The sequence below is a fragment of the Pseudochaenichthys georgianus genome, chromosome 6 (genome assembly GCF_902827115.2).
Source record: "Pseudochaenichthys georgianus chromosome 6, fPseGeo1.2, whole genome shotgun sequence".
Classification (NCBI taxonomy): Eukaryota; Metazoa; Chordata; class Actinopteri; order Perciformes; family Channichthyidae; genus Pseudochaenichthys; species Pseudochaenichthys georgianus.
Window position 1 is genome coordinate 25,553,473 of NC_047508.1, and position 27,377 is coordinate 25,580,849.

The following is a 27,377-nucleotide window of genomic DNA, read 5'->3' on the forward strand; positions in this document are numbered from 1 at the left end:
ACAGGAGGGGTCACAGACATAAGACCAGCTGTTAAATAAAGCTCTTCTGACCTTAGCTGTCATGTGGGTATATTAATGCTGCCCATTATGGACACAAGCAATTTTCACCCATGTATTAATTATATGTTTTAAATTTGATAACACCAATGTGTTTCGTATCCCCTAAACCTCCAGGGATGTATACGGTTTAATACTGGCAACTTCTAATTGTGGGAAATACGAAAACGTCTTTTAAAACTACAATTCCCAGTAGAGACGTGTTGCAAAACACACAATAGCCAGCATGTGTAATTCTGGGGGGGAGGGCCGGGCTGGACCCGTCCAAGTCCAGTTTTGGATAGTCTGGCGTGGTTCCATTCCATTTCAAAGAGCTGTTTGATACTCGGCGTAACCTTGTCGCACTGCCACTCCAACATCCAATCACAGAGCTTGAGGGCTAATCACGGGGTTTGTAAAGCAAGGCGGATGTTGTAGTCCCAAACGATAGCTGGGGATTCTGGGTAGTGTAGTGTCTTCGGAAACTCTGTAGTGTCTAAACTCCGAAAAAACTATTTGTTTCTCCGAATCGAAGGTTAAAAACACAAAAGCATTGTACACAATTTAAACCAATCAATATTGTGTAATTAAAAAGGATAAACTGATGTTTTTTAGTGGATGAGTAATGGAGATATCACTGTGTAATCATTTGACAGTGTGGGGAATACTTCCGGTTTTATTATGAAAACTTCGAGACCGGAAATACTGTTTTCACCCACGCTAACTTTACATGGAAGTTGCCCCATATACAGTCCACGTTCTCCTGGCGAGACCTCAAATCATCTTCGTATATCTATCAAACTGTAGATCCTACACATCCACTGGACGTAGATTATAAAAGTACAATATACACTTCTCGCTAGAAATCTAATAAAAAAACATTGTAATGGCCAAACTATTCCACATTTGAGGATTTTCCAGAGGGTTATTTGTGAATAAACGACCCTCCGGAGCGTTTGCAATCGACAGGAGCATGTTGTTTCTTACACGACCACTAGAGGTGCTACACTTTAAAACGTGACTCTGGGTCGTATTTAGCTGCTGAACAATCGACCTATATGGTATTTTTTTGTAGGAGGACAGGCTGGAATAAATCGTTGGTGCAATGTTTACAACAGTCATAACAGAGCAAGCTGAATATCATCTCACCTCTCTGCATAATACACCAAATCAAACAACACACTATGTTCCATCATACACATCCATTCCATCACGGGTGCTTACAAATGCATAAACACATTACAGTGAGATTTACAAAAAAGGGCAGTTTGAACAGTCAAGATACTGCTTCTGCAAGGAGTTATGTGAATATGAAGATGGAAATTACAAGGATCCCGTGTGAAAGCTGCCTCATGAACATCAACAAGCACAAATAAAGAAATAATAACTATTAAATAGATTTATACGCATATACAAGCATAATGAAATGGTCATCATCATTACTTCACTACATCTTACAGTACCTCAAGCTGAATCGCGCTGAAGCAGTTTAAATCAGAGGTGTTATTCCAATTGTCTTCATCACTGGTTTCCTCATGGAAGTTGAATGTCTCAGTAATCCAGTAAGAGGCGAGAGCACCAGAGTGTTGGCTAAAGCAGCAGCTAACACAGAGCATCACAAAATCAGCCTTAACACGCCTCTCTGATTCTGACTGATGCTAAAAGCTCCGAGGACAGTTTTGGTCTTCAATTCTAATTTTGAGCAACAGAGCAGAGAGTGTGTCCGTGTGAGCGCCATAGATTGTGATATTCACCTGGCTTGGGAAATAGGCATATGTTGTAATCAAACTCTGGGCAATCTTCCAAGTGGTTTGCAGTTTGCAAACACACACACACACACACACACACACACACACACACACACACACACACACACACACACACACACACACACACACACACACACACACACACACACACACACACACTCAAAAATAGTATCTATTCCAGACATGTTGATTAAGCCTCTTAAGCACCTGTTTGCAGCTAACTGTCTAAAGGGTTTACTGCCAGTCTTATACACTAACAACAAGGTGTTAAAGTCTGCAGTGAATGCAACACACCTTCATCTGCTTGATTGTCAGGCCAAATTGTTTTAAATGGTTTTATTGACTCAGTGTATGTCATACTGTGAGTTGAATCTCCTTATGTTGCAATGTTATATCCCCACCACTGTGAATGCAATCATTCTTAACCAATTATCTAATCTAAATGTATCATGTAAGTCTGTTTTTGTAGTTCTGTATTTTTTATCTTTGTTCTGTCAGTGGTGTTGTTTTTTGTCTAAATTGTTGTATTCTTTGTCAGCCTCGAGCATCAAAGGACAGCAAGTGCAGATAAAGGGATTTTGCTCAGTCATCCTCTGCAGCACTTGCAGTTAGTCATCTGAATTTTGCTGTGTCACTCCGCACCCCAAATCTGTCATTCCACATTACAGTGGATGGCTCTCTATGTGTGTGTCTCTCCCTTGGTGCAGGCCTGTCTGTGGGTGTCTGTGAGGGGAGAAGCAGGTGCACTCCACTATCTTATGTCATTCCTGCTGCAGTGAAAGTCAACTTGGGGTTTAGAAAGCCCATTCTTACTGACACTAAGCAGAGCAAATGTTCTTTGAAATATTTGAGTAGAACAGAGTATCTGATATGCAGGGGGATCAAAAGGTATTCATAAAACAAACACACACACCTTTCACCTTTTCTAACTTGCTCACAGCCTTTACCTCTGTCTTCCCTGTCCTACATACAAGCTTTCACCACAGTGAGTGTATGTCTGAAAGGCACTGAGCAGACAGAATGCGACAGAGGCATATTTAAAAGGCTGGTTGTATGAAGGCGCTGGATTGAGTCACGCTCCAGCATTTTCTGCCCCAGTAAACTTAGCCCACTTTTCCCAGTGCCGAGGAGGCTTCCCAGCCTAAGTCCTGCACAGAAACAGAGGCACGCGTACCACCAACAACATTAAGTAGATATGAAAACATTGTTTCCCTGACACTAATTTTACAATTAACACTCTGGTAAGCAGGCATGCCTGTCTGCCAGCAAGTCTGCACGACTTTTATGGATTACTCTAGCGTGCAAACAGCACACTCATATCAATTTAGGATCAAGACATGCACGTGAGTCCCCATCCACCAAGTCCACACACGATTAGGAATCTGATTTGTAGCAGCGTGAGCGTTAAATGTTTGATGATACGGCTACATATTTAATCTTAACAGGCCAGATCATGTGGGGAAATGGGTTATACATGATCGTAGTCCCAGGGGACAACACTGGGATACTGGGAAAAGGGGCAACATGGGTTAACACAATTGTAATGTGTGTGTATATGTGTGTTAGTCTGCTTTTATGATGTGGACATTGAAGTTGTGACCGGTCCCCGGTCCAATATGTTGGTTTATGACTACAGATATGGATGGTTGTTTGCACAAATTAAGATGTGCAAACAACCCCCATTTACAAAAATGTAGGCCCCAGAGCTGCTTTTCTATGTCCTACAAAGTTGGATTATTTGCATTGTTGGTAAACCATCTGATTCTTACCAATCCATAATATGACAATCCATTAATCCAATATATTCTACAATAAACAATTGTAGAAAGAAACAGCACATCCTTATATTTGAGAGTGAATGTCAAAAGTGTTTCAAAAGTGTTGTGTGATTCAGTTTCAACGCTCACACTAATCTAAGTGTTCCTGCACTCCTCAGACTCCAGCCAAAGAGTTGTCATTCCTCAGACCTTTGCGTAAGACTCATTTATCTACACGCAGGATGCAGCTGTGCTTATAACCCTCGTAAACCTCTCGGCCCCTCGGAACCACACAACTCTCCTTCTTTAGAAAATGAATCATAATGATCCCCCAGACATGCACACCACAAACTAACAAAGTATGCACACAAACAAATGAGGATGCACCTGTGCACACCGTTCTACACAAACACACATTCATGCATTTCCTTGTTCTTCTAATGAGCCAACATGAGCCTACTCCTTCTATAACCCATAGCACACATGCAAGCCTTCTCCCAGGAGTGCAGTAACCCAAGCCAGACTGTGTCAGCTCCACCTCCTGCTGCAGGGGACTAAGCTGCTTGTTCCTGTGCAGATGGGCCCCACACTCCTGTCAGGTGCACTGCTGCCATGCAAACCAATGCCTGACGCTGGTCAAATGACTCAGGCAGATTGTCTTTGTTAACGTGAGGAGGAGGAGGAGGAGGAGGAGGAGGAGGAGGAGGAGGAGGAGGAGGAGGAGGAGGAGGAGGAGGAGGAGAGCCCTTGGAGTTGAGGTAAAGACAGGCGTAATTTGAGGACATTTCCACCTCCTCCTGACATTACTCCAGGCCATCCCTTACATAATTTTAAACATAAACGTAAAATGCAGAATCCCAGCAGTGCAGTTTGCTTCTGTTTTACCAATAATTAAAGGTCCCCTATTATACTGTTTTCCATCAATATATTATAGGTCTCAGATATATACAAACATGTCTCTGAAGTGTTTGGCTCCAAATACCAAACAGATCATTGTAGCATCCCATAAACCCCTCTGTTTCAGTCCTGTTTCTAAAGGGCTGATTCTCTGTCTTTTACTTTAGATGAAAAATAAGGAGCCACTCCCCACACCCCACTGCGAGATATTTGGTTAAAAAGAACACAATAGCCGCATTCACACCGCAGTACTTTTCCCACTTTAGTTCCGATATAGTTCGAAAATGTCGCGTTCACACCAAAAAGAGCCGGAACTAAAATGAGTTCATCAGAACCTTTTTTACCCCCTTTTCTGTCCCTGCTAGAGAGCAGGTACTTTCGTGGGAGAAAAAGGTTCCTATGTCTGATTGGCTGGGCGGAATGCAAACCACGCCCCGTAAAACTCCAAAAAAGTTTTGTGAAGCCGCCATTTTATTATCCTCGCATTAGCATTATTAGCATTAGCATTTTCCCAGCGCACAAACACAGAGAGACTAACTTATGGCAACACGTGAGGTCGGCCCAGACCCTGGGGTTTTTTAAATCAACACTTAAAACTCACTTTTTCTCTCTGGCTTTTGTTTAATTATCTATTTATCCATTTATTTATTTATTTATTTATTTATTTATTTATTTATTTATTTATTTATTTATTTATTTATTTATTTATTTATTTATTTATTTAGTTATTTATTTATTCATTTAGTTCTTTATTTTAATATTTATAACATAACATAGGATTTCATAAAGTATTTTTAAAATAGTTTATACATTATTCGAATATAGGAATAGTAGATTAAAATTACTTTACATTACTTAAAATATAGTACCTTATATTTCATATTTTTTCCTTTTAGACCCTTGCGGTTTATTCTTAAAAACCCAGCCAAATCTTTTTTCTTGTTTTGTATATGTACGCCAGGATCCGGAGTCGAGGCTGATCCTCTTGCTGTAGTCCTGTGTCCTGGATCCTCTATCCTGAGTTCTGGATTAAGTCGTGGACTTCGGGTCGTGGCTGAACCCTTCTCTGCGGTCCTGCCTTGGGTCTCGTCATGCTGCTTCCCTGATGGCTTCCACAGGATTGTAGCTGACATCCTCGTGGATTCATCTTCTTATTACAGACACATGCATTTCCTAACATTCGGTCTATATGCTGTAAAATGTATTATCTCTTCGATTTACACAAGGCATCTATTGCACGTCTGTCCGTCCTGGGAGAGGGATCCCTCCTCTGTTGCTCTCCCTGAGGTTTCTCTCATGTTCCCCTTAAACTGTGGGTTTTCTCTGGAAGTTTTTCCTTGTACGATGTGAGGGTCTAAGGATAGAGGGTGTCATTTTTCTCATACTGATATTCTGTGCTGTTGTATTTGCTGTAAAGTGTCTCTACTGTAGGCTATTTTTATTATATGTACAGCACTTTGGCTCGACCAAAAATCGTTTATAAATGTGCTATATAAATAAAACTTGATTTGATTTGATTTGAACACAAAAGAAAACATGGGAGCGGTGGAGATGAGGAGGTGTCGGCGTTCTGGCGATTTACTCGGAAGGCTTCAGTAGAAGCTGCTGGGAGTCCCAGCAGCTTCTACTGAAGCCAGTCCCCAACTCCGGGGACTTCCGGCCGGGGACTTCGGGTGGCAGTATACGCCGTGAAGTTGTTTGCGGCCTGCCAGTAAACCCAAAGCAAAAGAAAAAGAAGTGACGTCAGTAGCGTCATTTGCCTAATCCCCCCCAGGGATTTATTCCGGTGTGAACGCGATCTGTACTGAACTAAAGAGTTCTCGTGAACCTTTGTGGGAAAAGTACTGCAGTGTGAATGCGCCTATTGGTGCTCTAGGAGGAGATTCAGGTGATAAGGTAGGGGAGTGTTACCTTATTTGGTTATTGGCTAATGGTTGCACAAGCCAAAAAATGACATCATAAAGTGGCCAAAATCTGATCAGCTCATTTTCAGACAGGTTTCTATATAAATGGATCAGGATAAAAAGTGAGCGAATCTTTTTTACTGAAACTTTCAGGATCTCTTTACACAGAGATGTTGATGTACACAATACATTAAAAAGTGGATTTTGCATAATAGGTGACCTTTAAGGGGTGTTGATGGTCAGCTCCTAATATGCAGGCAGGGCAAACATTTAGGCCTGGTAGAATGAACCAGAGAGGGAGTGGGATGAAAGAGGGGGGCAGACTGACCACCTGGGGCTAGAGCCTCCACCCGAGCACCCTGCTAGACAGCCACCTCCCACCCTTCTCTTGCCTTTGTCCTTGATACACCTCCTCACCTCTGCAGCAGACAGAAAAAATATGTGCAGTGACAGGCAGGGCTTGATCAGTCCCAGGTTTCTCTCCAAGCCAAGGTCTTGTCCCTCGGTATTTACCACCTATTTACATTCAGCTCGCATCATCGCCATGGGAACAGAAGAGCAGCTGAAGCTACGAGAGAAACGGGAAGCAGGAAAGAGCTGAGGTCTTATGGGCGCATGAAAAATGAAGGAGTGTGGGAAGAGAAGAGGGGGAGGATTTATTGGGGGGTAAATCCTGTGTAATAGCCCCTCCAGTAGATAGCAGGGGTATATGCGACGGCCACTCGGTCACTGACAAAACTCATTATTAATTAAAAGCTGCCGTTAACATATGCTTCCCTCCTTCAATCTCTTTGTCCCTGGCTGTCCTCCCCTTATTCCTCCTTGTCATTTTCTCTCTCTTGATTTCACTTGCGTTCCCTCCTCTTTGTCTTTTTGCCCGCTCATTGTCCCCCTCTCGGACAGCAGGTGAAGCAGGATGAGGTCATTAATTATACACATAACCATTCCCTGGTCCCCTCACTAACACACACACACACGCACGCACGCACACACACACACACACACACACACACACACACACACACACACACACACACACACACACACACACACACACACACACACACACACACACACACACACACACACACACACACACACACACACACACACACACACACACTCTCCTCCTTCCCCACCTGGTCCCCTCCACAAGCCCTTGTGTCTCCGAAAAAGCTGTACTGGCGTTGTCCAATACAAATCTGTGTTTATTGGGGCCAAACGGCCAGCACACACACACAGGAGCAAAACAGCAGACCACTGCTCATTAGAGATGAAGGTCTCTGCTTATTGGCTCCATACATCAGACAGGACACAGGGAGGAGGAGGCCGATAGCCTCTGACAACAGCGAGTCTTAAGCAATATCAGGAGTTTTCCCTTCACCAGTGCTGACCTTCTCAAGACTTACTGCTGTGGTGGGATTCTTCACAACAGCTAGAGGAAGAAGTACAGACAGCACTACAAACATTGGGCGTAGAGGGCCTTCTCTACTTCAGTGAATGAAACTCAACTGGACTTCCAAGTTTTTAGGCTAATGATACAGAGAAGACTTGTGCTAGGCAAGGGGAATCCCATCACACAGTGCACTCTGGTGGTCGTAGGACGAAATGCAGCAACAGAGTCCGGTAAACATTGGTAGAGAGGTGGCTAAAATAACAAAAACAGCACATGAGAAGCAACTTAAAATACATTCAAACACCTTCACAAGACCTCTAAGAGGCCAAGACTTGATTCTAATGAATCAAAGTAATATCTGGTTAAATGTGCAATGATCTACAAACAGTCTCGTTATGTGGCATATTGCAAAATCAGACAATTTGAACATTGATAACCAGATAACAGCTCACATAGAGAAACAACACACAAGTTGAAACATACCACGGAATTGGATCAGTGCCTGTGGGAAAATATTGTCTTAACAAAGACTACATTATGATTTATCGAGGTGTTTTTCTGTAGCACTATTATTTAAAAACTGCTTGTATTCATTGCAATTACCCAACTGCACCCACTTTAAGGCTTGTAGGACAACCTTGGATGTGAGATTCATAGTGCACTGAATTAAAGGGGACGGTCCTCATAATGATCTACTATATATTTATGGACAATTAGTTATTTGTTTGAGCCATGCACGAGTGCCAACATGTAGCTTAAAATATCCTACATGAGGGGGAAATCGTTTGTCGCTGGAAACTATTTCAACGCCTATCCATGTGAGAGTTGATTTAAATATCAGCGATACAAATATTCCCATTCCTAGAAACTCAACATGACTGATGCTATTGATGTAGATTTTTTTATCAGTATTTACTAAATGCCGTTGTTGCAGCTTTTATTGGTGTGTGTTTTAAGTAAGGCAAGTTTATTTATATAGCACCTTTCAGCACCAGGCAATTCAAGGTGCTTTACAAAAAATGAAAGACATTCAGACAAAGGCATTTAAAAACAGTAAAAGATAATAAAAGAAACATTAAAAGAAAAACAAAAAATGAAAGACATTAAGAAAATGGCATTTAAAATCAGTCATTAAAAAGAAAAGCTAATAAAATAAACATTAAAAGATAAAAGTTACAGTGCAGTCTAAGATATGAATAGTTCAATTATTTCGGTTCTTGATTTTTAATTTATTCACAGAACCTCCCTTTGGAAATCCGAACATTTCCGTCCCGATTGTTAATTTAGACTGATTGTTTTCACCATGTTATGCTCGCATGATATCCACAATCGGACCCTCAGGAGGGTGTACTAGCCCCCTACTCTGCTTTGCGTTCCATAACAAAGTCTTTAAGTGTTACCTGAACACCCCGTGTTACCAAAACACTATTTTTCACCCGTCGGTGATGTGATACTTGTTCCTCAGTACAAATCACCCAAAAACTGATCGTAAACCCTGGCTACGATGGATATCCCAAATATCCTACTTTCGAGCAGTCCCTCTCATAAATGTCATGGAGAAATTAATTACGTTTAAATTTAAAACATTAAAAGAAAATATACATGGATAAAAGTTACAGTGCAGTCTAAGATATGAATAGTTCAATTAAAAGCAGCGACAAAAAGAAAAGTCTTCAGCCTGGATTTAAAAGTAGTCAGAGTTGCAGCGGACCTGCAGGTTTCTGGGAGTTTGTTCCAGATATTTGGAGCATAATAATGGAGCGTCCACACTACAGCTTCAAAAAAAGCTTGGAGCTGGGCGTGTCTGGAGCTTGGGGATTTTATTCAAGCAACACGACCAACAACCATGAATCTCCCGCCCCCGACATACAAAGCAAAAACCCTCGGGGATTTTATGGGAGCAATATATATATATATATATAAACTCCCCAAACAGGCGAAAACCTACCAGTTTCACCCACTGTCTCTGCCACCTCCCTCCATGCCTGGTTCCTCCGGTTTGTATCCCGGTAGGTGAAGAGGGTCTGGTCATACAAAACCGGGTGATTTGCTACGGCGATAGTTAGTTTCTCCTCCAACTTTTTTTGAAATATAGAAATGAACGGCGGGATATCTCTCCCAGCTTAGACGCGGTTTGATTGGCTACGGCTTCAGCTGTCAGATTTTCCGAAACGGGATTTGATTGGCTGGCGCTGGCTACTCCGGCGTCTCCGGCGGAGACGGACCGCTCTGCTACCCACAATTCAGTTCGGCGAAAAAGCGAGGCAACGTGACGTCACCCCATTGAAAGTGAATGGGCAGATTGGAGTTGTCGACGCTTCCGACGCTGTCGACGCTGTAGTGTGGACGGGCCGTCACGAACGCTGCTTTACCATGTTTAGTTCTGACTCTGGGGACAGAAAGCTGACCAGTCCCTGAAGACCTGAGAGATCTGGATGGTTCATAATTTAGCAGGAGGTCAGAAATGTAATTTGGGCCTAAACCATTCAGTGCTTTATAAACCAGCAGCAGTATTTTGAAATCTATTATTTGACACACAGGAAGCCAGTGTAAAGACTTCAGAACAGGAGTGATGTGATCCACTTTCTTAGTGTTAGTGAGGGCTCGAGCAGCAGCGTTCTGAATTAGCTGCAGCTTTCTAATAGATTTTTTAGTGAGACCTGTGAAGACACCATTGCAGTAGTCGAGTCTACTGAAGATAAAAGCATGGACAAGTTTTTCCAAATCCCGCTGTGACATTAGTCTTTTAATCCTAGATATTCTTTAGGTGATAGTAGGCTGATTTAGTAACTGTTTTAATGTGACTGTTGAAACTCAGGTCAGAGTCCATGACTACACCTAGATTTCTGGCTTTATCTGTTGTTTTGAACATTGCAGACTGAAGCTCAGCGCTCACTTTTATACGTTCTGACTTTGCTCCAAAAACCATTACCTCAGTTTTATCTTTGTTTAATTGGAGAAAGTTCTGACACATCCAGTCATTGATTTGTTCAATGCACTTACTCAGTGTTTGAATTGGAGCATAGTCTCCTGGTGAAATTGTTACGTAGATTTGTGTGTCATCTGCCTAGCTATGGTAACTTATTTTGTTGTTTTTCATTATCTGAGCCAGTGGTAGCATGTAGATATTAAAGAGAAGAGGCCCCAAGATGGAGCCTTGAGGAACCCCACATGTCATATTTGTCAACTCAGATGTGTATGTACCTATAGAAACAAAGTTGTTTCTGTCCTTTAGGTAGGATTCAAACCAATTTAGAACTGTTTCCGAAAGTCCCACCCAGTTTTCCAGTCGGTCTAGTAATATGCTGTGGTAAGTAGTGTTGTTAATGTGGTAATGTGTAACTCCATCATAAAAGGCCTAGGATCCAGTCATTTCCCACACGAAGAGAGGTCCAAATTCTCTGATAAATACACATGTATATTTAAAAACGTGAATGTCACACAACTTGCAACAGTGCATCTACAATCAAAGTATAGAGCAAAAAACAACAGCTGTTGGTGGAATAGCCAGACACATCCACATACAAACACCTCTGGACGTGTAATAATGTCCTTAACCACAATGGCAGATGCTCAGATCTGTTCACATAAAACAAACACATTCACACACACACACACACACACACACACACACACACACACACACACACCACACACACACACACACACACACACACACACACACACACACACACACACACACACACACACACACACACACACACACACACACACACACACATACACACACACACACACACACACACACACACACACACACACACACACACACACACAGGGGTGAGGTATAAATCTGACACACTTCACACTTAATTGTTCTAACAAGCAGTAATGAGAGCATCGAGGGTCAGCAAGACACTTAGGATGATGTAAGTATTCCTGAGAGGACAGATGAGCATCAATCTGGCAACCTTGATTTCATATTTGGGTTTAATTCAGCGTAATGGCAGCTGTCCTCACATGGGAGAAAGAGGGTAATAGGAAACCTGGCAACTACTGCAGTGTGTTTGTAACTACAGAAACAGATTGATGATGAGAGGGACACTATCTGACAGGAAGGGTCATTGAAAACACAAAGTACTACACCTTGGTGGGTAGGGTGAGATTGGAATGAACACGTGGTTTGATTTCCAACACCATTTTAAGTATGCTTAGCTAAATGTCTCCCAATATGGGGATCCAAATACAGCCACTCTCTGCAAGCAGTCCCCTAGTATGGTTCTAAAAGTCATATTTATTAAATGCATGTCTCACTGCGGATTTTCTCTCTAAGAAGCACCAATAGGATCACTAAAGCTAGATAGGATTGGTAAACTGCCATTAGTGTCATGGACTGCTGCTTCAGAAAATCAAGTGCTGAAAATCGGCTCTAAAGAATCACCTCCCCCCTCCACGTCCAATCATCCTGGCACCTTCAACCATCACTGTCTCTCATTATATCAGAGTATTCATCCATCTATCCATCCATCCATTCTTTCAGCAGCTCTCGACCTGCCATCCTCAGCCTTGCTGCTGACAGAAATACATCAATAAGGCTCACAGGTGGCATCATATGGGTCCATATGTCTCGAGCTGTGCATGGAAATGTTATAGAGCATGCAAATTGACCTGTATCCATGCATGTGTTCGTGGGTATGCACTTTTTTGTGTGTGCATCAGTATGACTGCTAGGGTCTGTGCATTGTCTGTGTCTCCTTGAGCAGTCGTGTATGTAAATCATGAATTATACTGTAGCGTGCTAGAGCATAAAAAGCACAAATGTAAAATCTTTGCATGATCTGTGAACCCTAAACTGAAATGACTCAAGTATGAAAATGAGGCAATTTTACTGAACAAGACAAACAGGAAATATGAAGAATAAGAACGGTAAAATCTGAAACACATTGGTCTGTCACAAAATCGTCCACTGTAATCACTTTATCCTTTACTATTGAACAACTGAACAGACAAGGACTAAACCTAAATGCTGCTTTTTATTGCGACTGAGAAAGTGCCTTTTTGAAACAAATACTAGCAGCTTTTTTTCTGTGTTTTTTGTTGCTAACAACTCCCTCTGTTGGCCTGGGGAGGGTGATGACCTCTAATACACATGAAATCACAAGTTGCCTCATGAACCCTAAACGGGTACCCCAGCCAATAAAAGGTAGTTATTAATGCTAGTTACAAAAAGTGATCTTTTATGGCTTCCTTACTGCTATTTTGCCAATTTCGCTCAAAGGCGCAGTAGCCAGAAACACCACAGCCAGGGATTGAACCCTGTGGTGGGGGGGTGGGCGCTACTCTAACTAGCGCTCTAGGCTGCATTTGTATTTTTAATAGAGCCAGAACCCCTTAGTGCGTGTGAAAAGGTCCGGGGTTGGACGAGCTGCTGAAGAACATCTAGGATTATTAAATGCTGAGTTGTTTTATGGCGTGTTTTTTGTTTGATGGATGTACTTAGCACCTTTGGAAATTAGATTCCACAGTACATGCTGTTATTTTGCCTCCATCATCTCTTTCCTCTTTGTTTTCTACAACAACACACCTTGCTCTCTCCCCTCAGGACAGTGTTGACACTACTCCAGTTCTTGGTCAGCCAATCGTATTTCAGGAGTGCTGCTAGAGACTGCTGCCAGCTTCCTCTCTGCTCATGTAAAGAGGTCACAGTTCAGAGCCCATGGGACAAGGTCTACAGATGGAGGTTGGGTGGCTTGAAAGAGAGGAAAAGCAAGCTAGAAACGGTGGCTCTCTGGTGGGGTTGAGGTGAAAATGGCTCAATAAAGAGTGAAGGAAATGCTTAAGTGTATGCGACTGGATGAGATAAAATAATAATAGGGTGAGGGGGAAAATAAACCCCTGTTTCCTGTGTGCGTGGATGTACCTGTATATGCATAAAATGTTCTGCGCTATGTAGATCTACTGATAGGGTGATGTATGATACCTGTTCAATGCTGGGTCACCCTTTGTCGCAGGGGTGACACTACCAATCCTCTGCTCGTTCATCAAAGTTTGTGTGTGTGTGTGTGTGTGTGTGTGTGTGTGTGTGTGTGTGTGTGTGTGTGTGTGTGTGTGTGTGTGTGTGTGTGTGTGTGTGTGTGTGTGTGTGTGTGTGTGTGTGTGTGTGTGTGTGTGTGTGTGTGTGTGTGTGTGTGTGTGTGTGTGTGTGTGTGTGTAATTGCATTCCAATATAGGCAAGTGTAATTGTTATTCTGATTCTCCGAAGGCTAAAAGCAGGGGAAGCTCTCTCTTGGGACTATCCATTCTATGCAATTACACAGATAGAGTCAATATACATAATAGGACTGCTATAGGCTCTTTAATCTAAAGTGCATGTTCTTTTTAACACACAAACATTTAATTGAAGCATGGTGTAACAGTGATCTCCTCATTACGATATTGCTGTGTCTTCTAACTATCTTTTTGGACACATGGCTAATTTTCCCTCCCATCTTTCAATTGCCTCTCTTGGAAATCATTTTGAAAAATGCCTGGAGACTGATAGCGGCCAACGAAGTGGAAAATCTGCACCCCGTGTTTCCATGACAACAACTAACATTAAGTATATCACTTGTTTGCTTCTCTGGTTGCTCAATTGCGCTCTGATTGATCTCATCATTCGGGCCTCTTCAGGGGGACAAGAGTACATTTGACATGCTTGACACAGCAGGACAGGATCACAGGCGCACACACAGGCGCACACACACACACACACACACACACACACACACACACACACACACACACACACACACACACACACACACACACACACACACACACACACACACACACACACACACACACACACACAATCAGTGAAGGTGTATAGCGGACAAGCAGCAGAGCCACATCTCCAATAGGGGAAAGAGAGGAAAAGCTTCAAACGTTATTGTAGGAGGATCTCTCTTTCTACATGGCATCCCACTGATCCTGTGTTCTGTAGTAAAGCCTCTCTTTATCTGCCTCCCTCTGTGTCACGACTGCATAGATTTTTGTCTCAACAGAGATGTGAGTCTTATGTTCGGATTAACATTTTCCTTGTACTCTTTAAGCACACTGTATGGAAAGGGTCAGAAGCTAATCATCTTTTAAAGATCATTTGCTTTATATTATTACAGCATCTTAGCCACATGAGTGCTGCTTTAGCAACTTAACCTAATTTAAAAATGGACCCAATAATGAATGTGCCTCTATTATATTTTACATAATATCATAGGACATTATATCTGAAAATGTACGTTTTCTTTCATAATGAGGACATTTGCAACATAAAAGACTTTGTTGCACTGTCCCTTACTGTGCAATTGGTAGGCTGAAATGACAGCTGGGAGACGGTGTGTGTGTGTGTGTGTGTGTGTGTGTGTGTGTGTGTGTGTGTGTGTGTGTGTGTGCGTGCGTGCGTGTGTGTGTGTGTGTGTGTGTGTGTGTGTGTATGTGTGTGTGTGTGTGTGTGTGTGTGTGTGTGTGTGTGTGTGTGTGTGTGTGTGTGTGTGTGTGTGTGTGTGTGTGTGTGTGTGTGTGTGTGTGTGTGTGTGTGTGTGTGTGTGTGTGTGTGTTTGCCTGTGCCTCAAGTGGTTCCAGCCACCAGACAACCCCCCTTTGCTGCTTACTTTGGCCTTTAAATGTTGCCAGCCAACCTGCTGTGTAGCGAATATATGCGCGTGTGTGTGTGTGTGTGTGTGTGTGTGTGTGTGTGTGTGTGTGTGTGTGTGTGTGTGTGTGTGTGTGTGTGTGTGTGTGTGTGTGTGTGTGTGTGTGTGTGTGTGTGTGTGTGTGTGTGTGTGTGTGTCAGAGTTGGTTTGCCAAAGGCAGCCCCACCTTGTGCAGCAAATCAAAACCCAACCAGTACTGCCTTTCTCCCCTAATTATTTTCATCCGAGCAGCGAGGCGGCTGGCTTCAGGGATGCAGGTCTGGTCACTCGCCTTTTGGCTGCTTCGTCCTCTCCATGCCACCCTGACCTTAACCATCCTGACAGCCGCCTGCCCGCTAATGAACCAGGTGTATGGATGGAGGGGGAAAGAGAGAGCGAAGAGGGGCACAGGGGGGGGGAAAGAAACATATGGTACTCAGGGCATGGGGATTTAAAGGGGGGGGGAGGAAACGACTCTGACCGATGTCAAGAGTTTGTTAGGGTTTGCATGTGATACTGTAGGTTGTGTGTGTGTGTGTGTGTGTGTGGTGTGTGTGTGTGTGTGTGTGTGTGTGTGTGTGTGTGTGTGTGTGTGTGTGTGTGTGTGTGTGTGTGTGTGTGTGTGTGTGTGTGTGTGTGTGTGTGTGTGTGTGTGTGTGTGTGTGTGTGTGTGTGTGTGTGTGTGTGTGTGTGTGTGTGTGTGTGTGTGTGTGTGTCTGTGTGTGTTCATGTGTGTGAAACAACCATTCGTTAATGGAATAAATACGTGTTTGTGGAAAGAGTGTTCATGTATATCCAAGCCCTTGGCCATTTCAGTAATGGCTCCATCTGTCATGGGCAGCTGGACACACACATGCATGTTCACACTTTTGACCTGACGAGAACAGAGAATAGAAACGAGAGAGGCAGCGACAGTGTGCTTCAAACGAGAGAAGTGTGAGAGCAGAGGAGTCTCTCTGATTAGACTGATGGAGCATTGACAGGGTTAATCTCTTGATAACTACTTCCTATTGATCCACTAACAAGCGAGAGGAGTAGAGACACACATACACTAACTGATGTGTGTAGATGTACAACACACATGCACACACGGGTCCTCCAGAGGAATATTTCAATGAAGCTAGAGCTCCTTGTTCTACTGACCTATATGCATATGTTACATACTGGGGATACCAACAGGAAACTTGATCTTCCACTTTCAGATATGTGAGAGTGTCTTTTGGTTTATATATGCCTTTCTGAATCTGTACTTTCTCTCATCTTTGCCTCAGAAAGATAAGAAGTGGAAAGTGTGAAAAGATTTGAGAAGAGATGTGGAAATCTTGTGCAGAAATGTGAATTGGTAATGTACTGACTAACAAACTATAACATCCCATCAAAAAGACTGACATAAAGAGAGACTATACGATAATGAGAGTACGCCTGAAGTTCATGGAAGCTGAAGATAACAAATTGGGAACTTCTTTCAGATTCCTGTGCTGACTATACTCTGCATCCTCAGTGTATTGTGCTGACTTGCTTTTCCGTTGTTTGTAACTACAGAAAGGCAACACAGACACACAGCTCACTGATTCCTATTTTATTTCATGTTCCTGCTTCACTGCCCATTACTGTCATCCTAAGGAAAAACACAGCGAGTGGTACAGAGAGCAAGGGGAACATAGAAAACGTGCTGGAGTGAGGTAGGAGAAAGGCAGCTTAAAGAGGAGAAACAACTCTTGTAGTGCTCGAGATAGCCCACACAGCCATCTCAGCACAACATTTCCCATTTTAGTGAGCAGCGGATTAGGAGTAGTGCAGCTTTTACAGGCTATTGCTATTCCCTGTCTGTTATCTTGGGGCTGAGGTCACCTTTTGTGTATCCTTGAAGCAAGATTTAGAAGCATACTGTCCTTCAAAGACAAGAAAGAACAGCTGCTTTTTAAGTAAACTGAAAGATAGGATGAAACATGTCTGCAGATCGATTACATTTCTTTAACTCGATTTCTCCTTTACCACCTGAGGATGAGAAAAGGCACATTGAAGGTAGATTATGCAGTGTAAACTTTGATAAACTCCTGCACTGGTTCATTATCCTGTGATGCATTCACATTAATCTACTAAGTCATGCCAAAACTGACATCCACACATCGACTGAGGGGCGTGTGAAGCTCAATGTGGCTGATGAAGATACATGCAAAAGTCATTTAGTCATTAGAAGTGATTCCCACAGCTCTTGGGCAAATCTGGCCTGGGTGGCAGACACATAGATATAACAGGCTTTGAAGCCAAGTCTATCTCCAAACAGGCCGCGAACACTCCTCTTTGGATTAGATCATGGGCCGATCTGCAAATACCAATTACGGTGCCCGTGTTAACTGCCAAAGACGTGGCAAGGGGCCGACAGACCGACAGACAGGTGGGCGGACAAACAGGACGGAGAAGCGAGAAAGAGACAAACACACTCTTGGCTTTGATGCTAAAGGAAATGTGGCTCATCTTTCACAAGGGAAAAGAGCGCCAAAGCAATGAGGAGAAGAAGGGCAAGTTGTAAATGAGGGAGGAGAGGTGTGGGTTCTCGTGTGTGACAACACCATCAGGTCATATGGTGACTTTACCCTTTCAGCACTCACTCCTCCAGGCTTCAATACATGGATTTGAGATAACCCTATACTTAAAGGAATGGTCCACTCATTAGATAATTAATCAAAACTTCAGTATTTAGTGAAACGTTATGTTTAAACCATACCCTGAAGAAATCAGCGATATTCCCCGGTAAATAATGATTTTATAGCTCTTTTTTATCAAGACCTGTATATTCCGTCTGGCCGCCGCCATGTTTGCCGTTTTCAGTAGTCACGTGATGGTCGTGACGTCATCCATGCGTTCACTTTGTCAACACACGGAAATATGGTGGAGTATTTCAGTTCGGACTCGTCAGCAGAGGAACAAGTTTTGACCAATGTGAAGAGATTGGATGGGGGAATTCAGCCATACATATCAGTATGACAATACGACACCCTCTGTCCTTAGACCCTCACATCGTACAAGGAAAAACTTCCGAAGAAAACCCACAGTTTAAAGGGAACATGGGAGAAACCTCAGGGAGAGCAACAGAGGAGGGATCCCTCTCCCAGGACGGACAGACGTGCAATAGATGCCGTGTGTAAATTGAAAAGATAATACATTTGCAACATAGGTAGTCCAAATGTTTGAAAATGCATGTGTGTATAATGGTAAGATGATATAAGATACTATATGTATGCATGTAGTACCACCCTTGCTAGCGATTCCCTCTCTATAGTTTAGCATACTCAGCTTCGTTGTCCCTGGCCATAGAATCACGATTTTATGGGGCCGGAAAAACTGGGGGGAAATACACACTAGTCGGTACTACGCTATATGGAAAGGCCACCAAAAACTGTCCTGGCCTGGACGTTAAAACGGGGCTAGCCGCTGCAATGGAAATGCGCTATAACATACCTTATTCTTACTCCGAGCACTACTTCTGCTCCTCCGTCGCTTCACACTTGCAGAGGGCGATTTCTCTACTGGCCGAACTGGTGTCCTGGTCGGTGATGACACCAGAAAGACCGATGGTACTGCATCTCAATTGAGTAATGGTTGTTCTTTAAATCCCATGTTATGTTTGATCATACTCTCAGAGTAGTCGTCCGGAAATGTGAAATGTTCGCTGCATACATGAGCCTGTAAATCTCTCGGTTCGGGCCGGCCACATTTCGCTAGCCACTGCCTCCGAATGTACTTCTTATGCTTACCTTTTGGCAACAGATGGAACCGAGCATTCCGTGGATTGTTCCTATCCGAATTATGGCAATATTTCGCGATACAGTGAGGCATATTTGAAGAGAGAAACTACAGTAAATAACATGGAGATCAACGTGTCTTCGAAAACCAAACGCATGGATTACGTCACGTCCGGGAAATGGCGGCGCCCACAGTGTTGATGTTATTTCGGTATATAATCAGTTTAAAATCACTGATAATGTCATCGGATTAAAAAAAAAAAAAGAGAGACTGGCAGAGACTGGTCTGTTTTATCGGATGATAATTTTTTAAAAATGAGTGTCATGAGCATACCATTCCTTTAAGGATATGCTCCAAACATCTATAAAAATATATGGGAATGTGCCCATCTATAGCTGGTGGAGGAATCATCAAGGTTTTATTTTTGGTTGTTAAGGTCTGTACTAGTAGTGATAAAATAAGGGGGGGAAGGGACGGTTGAATGAATAAGAGTCAGGTTGCTCAATCATCTCTGTTCTCTTGGGGAGGAACAGGCAGAAGGTGAGGCAGGCATTAGAGTGGAGGATAAGGAATAGCCAAAGAATATAAATGAAGGGAGGAAAGCTGATTCAGAGTGGCTATCATTCACAGTGGATCTGGACTACCCATAGTGGTAGCTGTAGGAAAAGGTAAAAGAAAATCACCTTCCTCTCCTTCCAAAAATGCAATCATGCCTTTATAAATATTCATAACTTTATCACAGCTTCATTGTCACAGTGCTCCTCCCTCTCTCACAAATCACACACACATTTACTCTCACTTTATTATCTCACACATAAAATACCAGCTGGAACAAACATGTTTTTATCTCAAATCAATGTGGGGGGGAGACACCTCTCAGACTCCATTACTGTCCACACAGTTGTTCTGAAAGTCACATGCAGTCACAGGGATACAGAAAATAACCACGTGTGTTATGACAGTAACACACACACACACACACACACACACACACACACACACACACACACACACACACACACACACACACACACACACACACACACACACACACACACACACACACACACACACACACACACACACACACACACACACACACACACACACACACACAGACAGACATTAGCCTTTTCTGTATGGCACAGACACTGACATTCACTGTCAGACAGATGCTCGCACAGTGAGACACCGACCTAAAAGCTCCCATGTTAGACACAGCCGCAAATGTCTAACACAGAAGGGCATGTATAACAAGAACAATAGTGAATCGCCACTTTCAGGATTTACCCAATTCACTGTACAAACTGAGCCCAGTTCCTCCCTATCCTAAATCAAAAGGACAGTGGTTTGTACTGAAGGGAGATAGGCACCATTCTGAAACACTGAGTCATTCTTTCAGAGCAACCCCTTGTTAATCTGTGCACAGACACACACATGCACACACATTTTGCAAAATCAAACTGCTTTTTAACTGTTCTGCAATAATTAAATATCTTCACATACTAGCTGGGATCTCATGTGTCTCACACTGCTTCCCTTCATTCTGCCGATCGCCCCTAGCAACGCCAGCAGCTCGGAAACTTCTCAGCTCCAGTTTTAGTATCAGCACGGCGGCAGGGACTGATTCATTTCAGTCACGCTGTCTCCCTATATGCCACTCTGGTGATGGATTCCTGTGGAGGAAACAGTAGTTGGGATGCTCTGTAATCCCCTTGGTAACCTACCCTCGTCCTCATTGGAGACAGCAGTCCCTCCATGGCTGATTGTGTTGGTTCTGGTGGGCTCTGGTCCCCTCAGCTGTGTCAGTGTATTATCCCAGTCCGCAAATAGATCCTGTTAGAAACGCTGTCTCATCCTCAGAGCGAACATCTCCTCTAACAACGCGGCTCCCTCCCCAGCCAGAGAGCCCGGCGCACTGACAGGCACACAGAGAGAGAGAGCCTGTGTGTGTGTGTGTGTGTGTGTGTGTGTGTGTGTGTGTGTGTGTGTGTGTGTGTGTGTGTGTGTGTGTGTGTGTGTGTGTGTGTGTGTGTGTGTGTGTGTGTGTGTGTGTGTGTGTGTGTGTGTGTGTGTGTGTGTGTGTGTGTGTGTGTGTGTGTGTGTGTGTGTGTGTGTGTGTGTGTGTGTGTGTGTGTGTGTGTGTGTGTGTGTGTGTGTGTGTGTGTGTGTGTCAGTGACACCCACACAGACACACACAGTGATGAGCAGGAGGTGACACGGCACTGCCAAAGTCCTGGTGCGTTCCCTCCTTTCGCCGACCTGTCAGTTGGTGTGTGATGTCGCCCTATGAAGCTGTGTGGTGTGAATGTGCAATGTCCATGGAAGGTCTCTCCCTCCTTGGCTTCTCGTTACTCCCTCTCTCCCTGTCTGTCCCCTCCTCTCTCACTCTCCCTCACTGCCTCCAGCTACATTTGTTCCCTTCAATGTGGCAAATGATTGCAGGTCCTTTTTTTCAAGCTACAGCTCTCCTGCTAGTGCTCTCTCTCCACTCCTCTCCCTCTCCTCTTTCTCTCCCTCGTCTGTCCCTCCTCACCCTCTCAGCTTCCCGTAATGCTTATTTTTCTGTCCTCCTTCTCACTGTCAACTCCTTGTTCCCACCCAAGCCCCGAGCCGGGGGTCAGGCAAAATGTACATTTACTTTGTGTGAAAGAGACCAGAAAGAGAGGCAGAGAAAGAGAGGAGAGGGCACTCTTGGGGCCACTATTGTCCTTCCAGACAATAGTGGCTCTTAATCTCCTAGCAACCTGATCACCCTCTATTCTCTTACAAGGCATGAGTCTCTCTCTCTCTCTCTCTCTCTCTCTCTCTCTCTCTCTCTCTCTCTCTCTCTCTCTCTCTCTCTCTCTCGCTCTCTCTCACACACACACAGACCTTTTCCCTCCCTTACACACATGCCCACGCTGCACTAATACCTAGATTCAAAACATGTAGCCGGTAATCTGGCATATTGTCGATTGATACATCAGCTGTTTGACGCCTAGTTATTCTTGTCCATCACATCTTGTTTCAAGTAATGGAGCTGACATTAATAACAAACTGCAAAATGAAGTGCGATGGCCGAGTGACACTTTAGGAGTTTGTGTGTGTGTGTGTGTGTGTGTGTGTGTGTGTGTGTGTGTGTGTGTGTGTGTGTGTGTGTGAGTGTGTGTGTGTGTGTGTGTGTGTGTGTGTGTGTGTGTGTGTGTGTGTGTGTGTGTGTGTGTGTGTGTGTGTGTGTGTGTGTGTGGTGTGTGTGTGTGTGTGTGTGTGTGTGTGTGTGTGTGTGTGTGTGTGTGTGTGTGTGTGTGTGTGTGTGTGTGTGTGTGTGTGTGTGTGTGTGTGTGTGTGTGTGTGTGTGTGTGTGTGTGTGTGTGTGTGTGTGTGTGTGTGTGTGTGTGTGTGTGTGTGTGTGTGTGTGTGTGTGTACCGGGCATTGATGTTAATTATGTGTTAATGTTTTTCACTTTTTATTTTTAATGGTAAAAATACCAATGACAAATCATCACCTCTGCTATAGGCTGCATCTTGCCGTTGCCATAGCAACAATGTCAGCCAAGTTGGGAGCATGGAGAAGCAGTGAGACCATTAAAACTGAAATAAATAAAAATGAGTGCATTCCTGTTGGATCTAATGATGGAGGGGGAAGACACGGGGGGGTGCAGGTGACATCCCCCTGCCTGCAGCGAGCCTCACTGGACTGCCTGACACCAAGGGAAGAACTCTCTCTGCCTTCCTCTCTCAATTATTTTTAGCCTCGTTTCTCTGTATTGACCCATATAAGACAAAAAAAGCATTGACCAAATGAACCACAACATACATTGCTGTTCAGGATCCCTAATCAGATTATAATCAGATTATAAGCACTTCACATACAATATTGAGATATGAGACTACATATCGTTATAGATCATGGGTATTGTCATATGGCATTAGTGTTTCCCTGGTAAAGCTGCATTTTTGCAAATATTTGATCCAAGATTTAAAAGTCAACCATACGATATCATTAATATTGAGATATTTGGTCAACCAGTCCTGCTTTAAGCACAGTATGACCCAACCTTTCTCTGGCTTGTTCCACATAACCACTATTGTAAGGTCTCTCTGTAACAATGATGACCTTCAGACTGGTGATGACTTGGTGTTAAAGTGTGTGTGTTAACATAAAATGTAATGCCCACAGCTGGTGGTCAATAATCGGCTGATTGATCGGTGCTGACAAGCTGGAAACGCATGGCGACTGTAACGCCATCACATAACCATTGCAGCGATAAAAAAGCAGATGGACTGGAATCGGCTGTCGCATAAAAGCATTGATCGGCCTGGCCTGGACGACTCAGACATCTCAGCGTGACATCGTGTGGACCAGATCAATAACATTCAACCTGCAGGTGGCACGGCCACTGTGAACCTATGAGTGTGTGCTAAGGCAGTGTCAAGATGATCAATGTAGAAATAGAGGTACCACTTTACAATAAGACTACCCTTATAAAGGATTCATAAGGGTTTATAATTAGGTTGTAAACACTTTATTAATCATTAAGAACCATCTATAAACCAGCTCTAACATAGTTTTCATACATGAACATAGGCTCTCTATTTGGCAAGATGACTAAGCCTTATATTGGCTACTTAGCGAGAATCAACTCAGTGAACAACAGATACCAAGGATGCTGGCTGATGAAGAAGACGAAGTAAGCTAGGTAGCCAATATAAGGCTTAGCAGTACAGATACATGTGGGATCACTATTTGGCAAGCAACCGGTCATAGTTGCCCTGTTTATCTCATGTCTTATAAAAGCGTATTAATGATTTATAAAGTGTTCACAACCTAATTAATAAATGAATTACAAACTATTCGTAAACCCTTTATAAGGGTAGTTTTATTGTAAAGTGGTACCGAAATGTGTATAAACCATTTTTTTCCTGATGCCCCCAATCATGGGTAGTTGCCATTTCGATTTTAATTGAACAGCATGATCACAAAGTTTGAACAATGAATGAAGGAATCTTTATTAACGGAAACACTGTTCAGGATCGGAGAATATGAAATGGGACAATGCAATATTTATAATCATTGACATAATTAAACATCTAATCAAACTGAACTCCCGTGAAGAGGATTCTAGTCATGTATTTCATTTGTAAAGCATATTTAAACAGGAGATTTCCCACAGGAGAACATTCCATGGTCCACTTCACATCATACACACACACACACACACACACACACACACACACACACACACACACACACACACACACACACACACACACACACACACACACACACACACACACACACACACACACACACACACACACACACACGCAAAGACACACACTATATCAACCCCTAACTCTCTCCTTATTGATGATGTTAAAATTGGATAAGTGCCACAGAGGTCTCTATAAGGAGGGAATTGGGAAGAGCTCAAATCTCGTTATTCAGCTGACCCCTGACCTCAGAGCAGTGATAGACCCAAGGTAGACTCCTAAACGTAGCCTTATAAATAACCCCCCAGCACCTTTAACCCTCAATTCCCAGGATGCCTTTTTTTCATATTTTGCCGAACAATGTTAGATTTAATAAATTTCCTCTTTTGGTTATTTTCTTTTTTTCAAATGTTGGATGAATATATATTGCTACTTTAGCTTTGCTCTTTATGTATGTATGGGAAAGATCATGTATTAAAGGCAGAACAGTATTTTTGCCAGGGTAGAAATATTGTTTTAGGATGGAGCAAGGTTTTTCCCCCCCACCAGGTTGTATGAGAATGTGTCTGGTAGGCCACAGAGACATACAGCCCCATATATCCCCATCACACATTACTGCTGACAGTGAATGTTAACCTGTCAGCGAATCCCAAATACACACATACCAAACCCGCCAAACACACCTTGTCCCTGCCCCCATTTCTTCCCAGCCACCATTAAACCGGCACATAGCCATACATAAAAGGAGAGAATGGGTGGATGCGTGATAACCATTACAATCACAGGACAATACTGCACAGTGCGGTGCACACTGACTGCACTATAGGCACACTACCCTGACACCCATCCCCACCCTCCCTGTCTCCCCATCCCCCTTCTCTCTTTCCCCTCTCCTCATCCTCACTGCTGTCCCTGTCACCTCAGCTGGACCCCAAAATGAATCCCTTGTGAGTTTTCCCATCACACGGATGTTGTAATTTTCTGTTGTTGTAATGCCTTGTGGTTCCAATTCCCTTTCACTGTTTTGAGTTGTATATTGTGCAGTACTTAATTCTTGCTGCAAACTTTACAGTACAGTATTTACGACAGCCTTTGCACTGAGCAAATATCCAAGAGCCACATAGCTGACAAATGTAAAAAACGGTGTGTAATTTTCTCTGGCTGTTTGTGTTTCTACTGAGAGCGGCAATTACACTGCAACATGCAGACGTCCAATGGGCAGAGGTAATTAGCCGATACTGACAAATTGTTACTTCACGGGAAAACAAAGGAATTAATTGCAATGATACACAATTAAACTACATCACGGTAAGAAACGGAGCATTAGAGGTTCACTTCTTTCTTTCAGAGCCACTCCCAACTTCACGCTTCAACCCTCGCTATTGTGGCCATTCCAATACTCTGCCATTAACGTAGCCAGACACCATTTGTATAGTTTGTTTATTTGCTTTGGATATTGGATTTCAATAGTGGAATTTCATCCAGGGAAAGCCTGTTAGAATACTTACCTGGTCCACTAACCCAGGTGACCAAATTAACAAAAGCAGGATGGCCGCACCGTGGGAGAGCACAACAGAGAGAACGAGACAGGAGGTGGGGAAGCGACAGAAAAAGACTGAAGTCATTTTCATCGTTATTCACCGTGTGTGCCCAGGAGTCTGGCTGGTAACAGAAGGACCCATAAGTCAATGTGCAACCCTGTCACAGCATTACAGCTAAATCAATGCCACTAGAGAGCGAACTGCTGCCGACTCTCATACGCCGCACTGAGACTTCCTCTCTACGCAGACCAATAGCATCGACTCAGGGGGGAGTTAGACAAGATGTGTGCCTGTTAACCATCACTCTCAATACTGTGGGAGGTCTGATGGAAAACAACACAGACTGGACCCTTAGAGGTTTGGGCGAAGATTTCACTCACCAGCATCTATCCTTCGTTGTTGTAGAAATTGGTTTTGCAGTGAAATTCATTTTATTTTTTGTCATAATCAACACTTTCTTCTTTGAATGCAATTTTTTATTTCAGCTGCCAGAGTAAGTTGTTTACTGAGGCAAGAGAGCAGTTGGCTGAATCAATATTGGCAGATCTATGTGTATGTATCTGTGGGATTACAGTAGTAAGCCAAGAAAAGTGTTAATTACTCTCTAAATCAATTAGTCACATTATTATCATTAAATATTAAAAAAACTGGTTCCTGGTGGAGTCTTAAGGTAAGCGGCTGTACAGTAGATGGGTTAATCCAGCAATTACTCCAGCAGTGTTGGGCCATTATATTTTAAAAACTCACACACATACTAAACATCCGAGACCTGAGAGAGGTTTGTCCCTGCTCCAAGAGCTTTCAACAAAATGTTAATGCCATTGGATACTGCTGTTTGGTGTCGGATTCACGACCAAGGCTGAGATTTACTATGATATATTGGAGTGTGAAACTACTTCGGCCCATTCCCAGAGCCAGGGGTCCTGGCCATGTTTGAGAGAGCGGGGCTGATTGTTGCCAGGGGGAATTTGTCTGACATCCAATCTAGAGTTCATTAAACAGCAATCCCAGGAAACATGCTGCACATACTCATTGATACGGCCATGCACACACGTACACACAGGGAAAAATGCCCTCCACCAATATGCAGAGATATACATTTGTTATGTGTGGCTGCTCTCATTGGCCTGCAGGGCTGGAGGTAGTTAAAGGCAGAGAGGAGAGCCCCTCTTCTCTCACACCTCACCACAGCTCAGAGGGAGAAACATCTTATCTCACCACTGCAGAGAGACAGAGAATTAGAGGGTGAGAAAGATGGATGGTAGAGGGTAATGTGAGCAGGGTTTTGCAGGAGAAGGACATAAGGGATTGAGAGAGAGAGTGGGCAAGAGAGAATAGCAGCGACAGAGAAAGAGAGCGAGAGAATACTTAATCGATCTCATTTCCATAGCTTCTTTCCACCAAAGAAAAGGCGTTTGTGTTCGGACTGATTAAAAAAATCTGGGTTTTTTTTCAGATTCCACAAAAACATGGCCATCAAACTGACTACAATTACACTTCTCC

At 43.3% G+C, this 27,377-nt stretch overlaps 1 protein-coding gene and 1 long non-coding RNA gene across 2 annotated transcripts in view; one reads left to right on the top strand and one right to left on the bottom strand.

Annotated features, from left to right (window-relative positions):
* The window catches only part of LOC139434055 (uncharacterized), an 82,902-nt gene extending 77,221 nt beyond the window's left edge, over positions 1 to 5,681 (top strand). Inside the window, exon 3 of the long non-coding RNA XR_011643456.1 lies at positions 5,421 to 5,681. This is a non-coding gene — a long non-coding RNA (uncharacterized lncRNA). The remainder of the gene's footprint in view (positions 1 to 5,420) is intronic.
* frmd4a (FERM domain containing 4A) overlaps positions 1 to 21,043 on the bottom strand; it is a 97,479-nt gene extending 76,436 nt beyond the window's left edge. Inside the window, exon 1 of the mRNA XM_034084555.2 lies at positions 20,865 to 21,043. Within this exon, the coding sequence (XP_033940446.1) occupies positions 20,865 to 20,897 (33 nt within the window). The 5' untranslated portion in view covers positions 20,898 to 21,043. The remainder of the gene's footprint in view (positions 1 to 20,864) is intronic.
* Between the last annotated feature and the right edge of the window lie 6,334 nt (positions 21,044 to 27,377).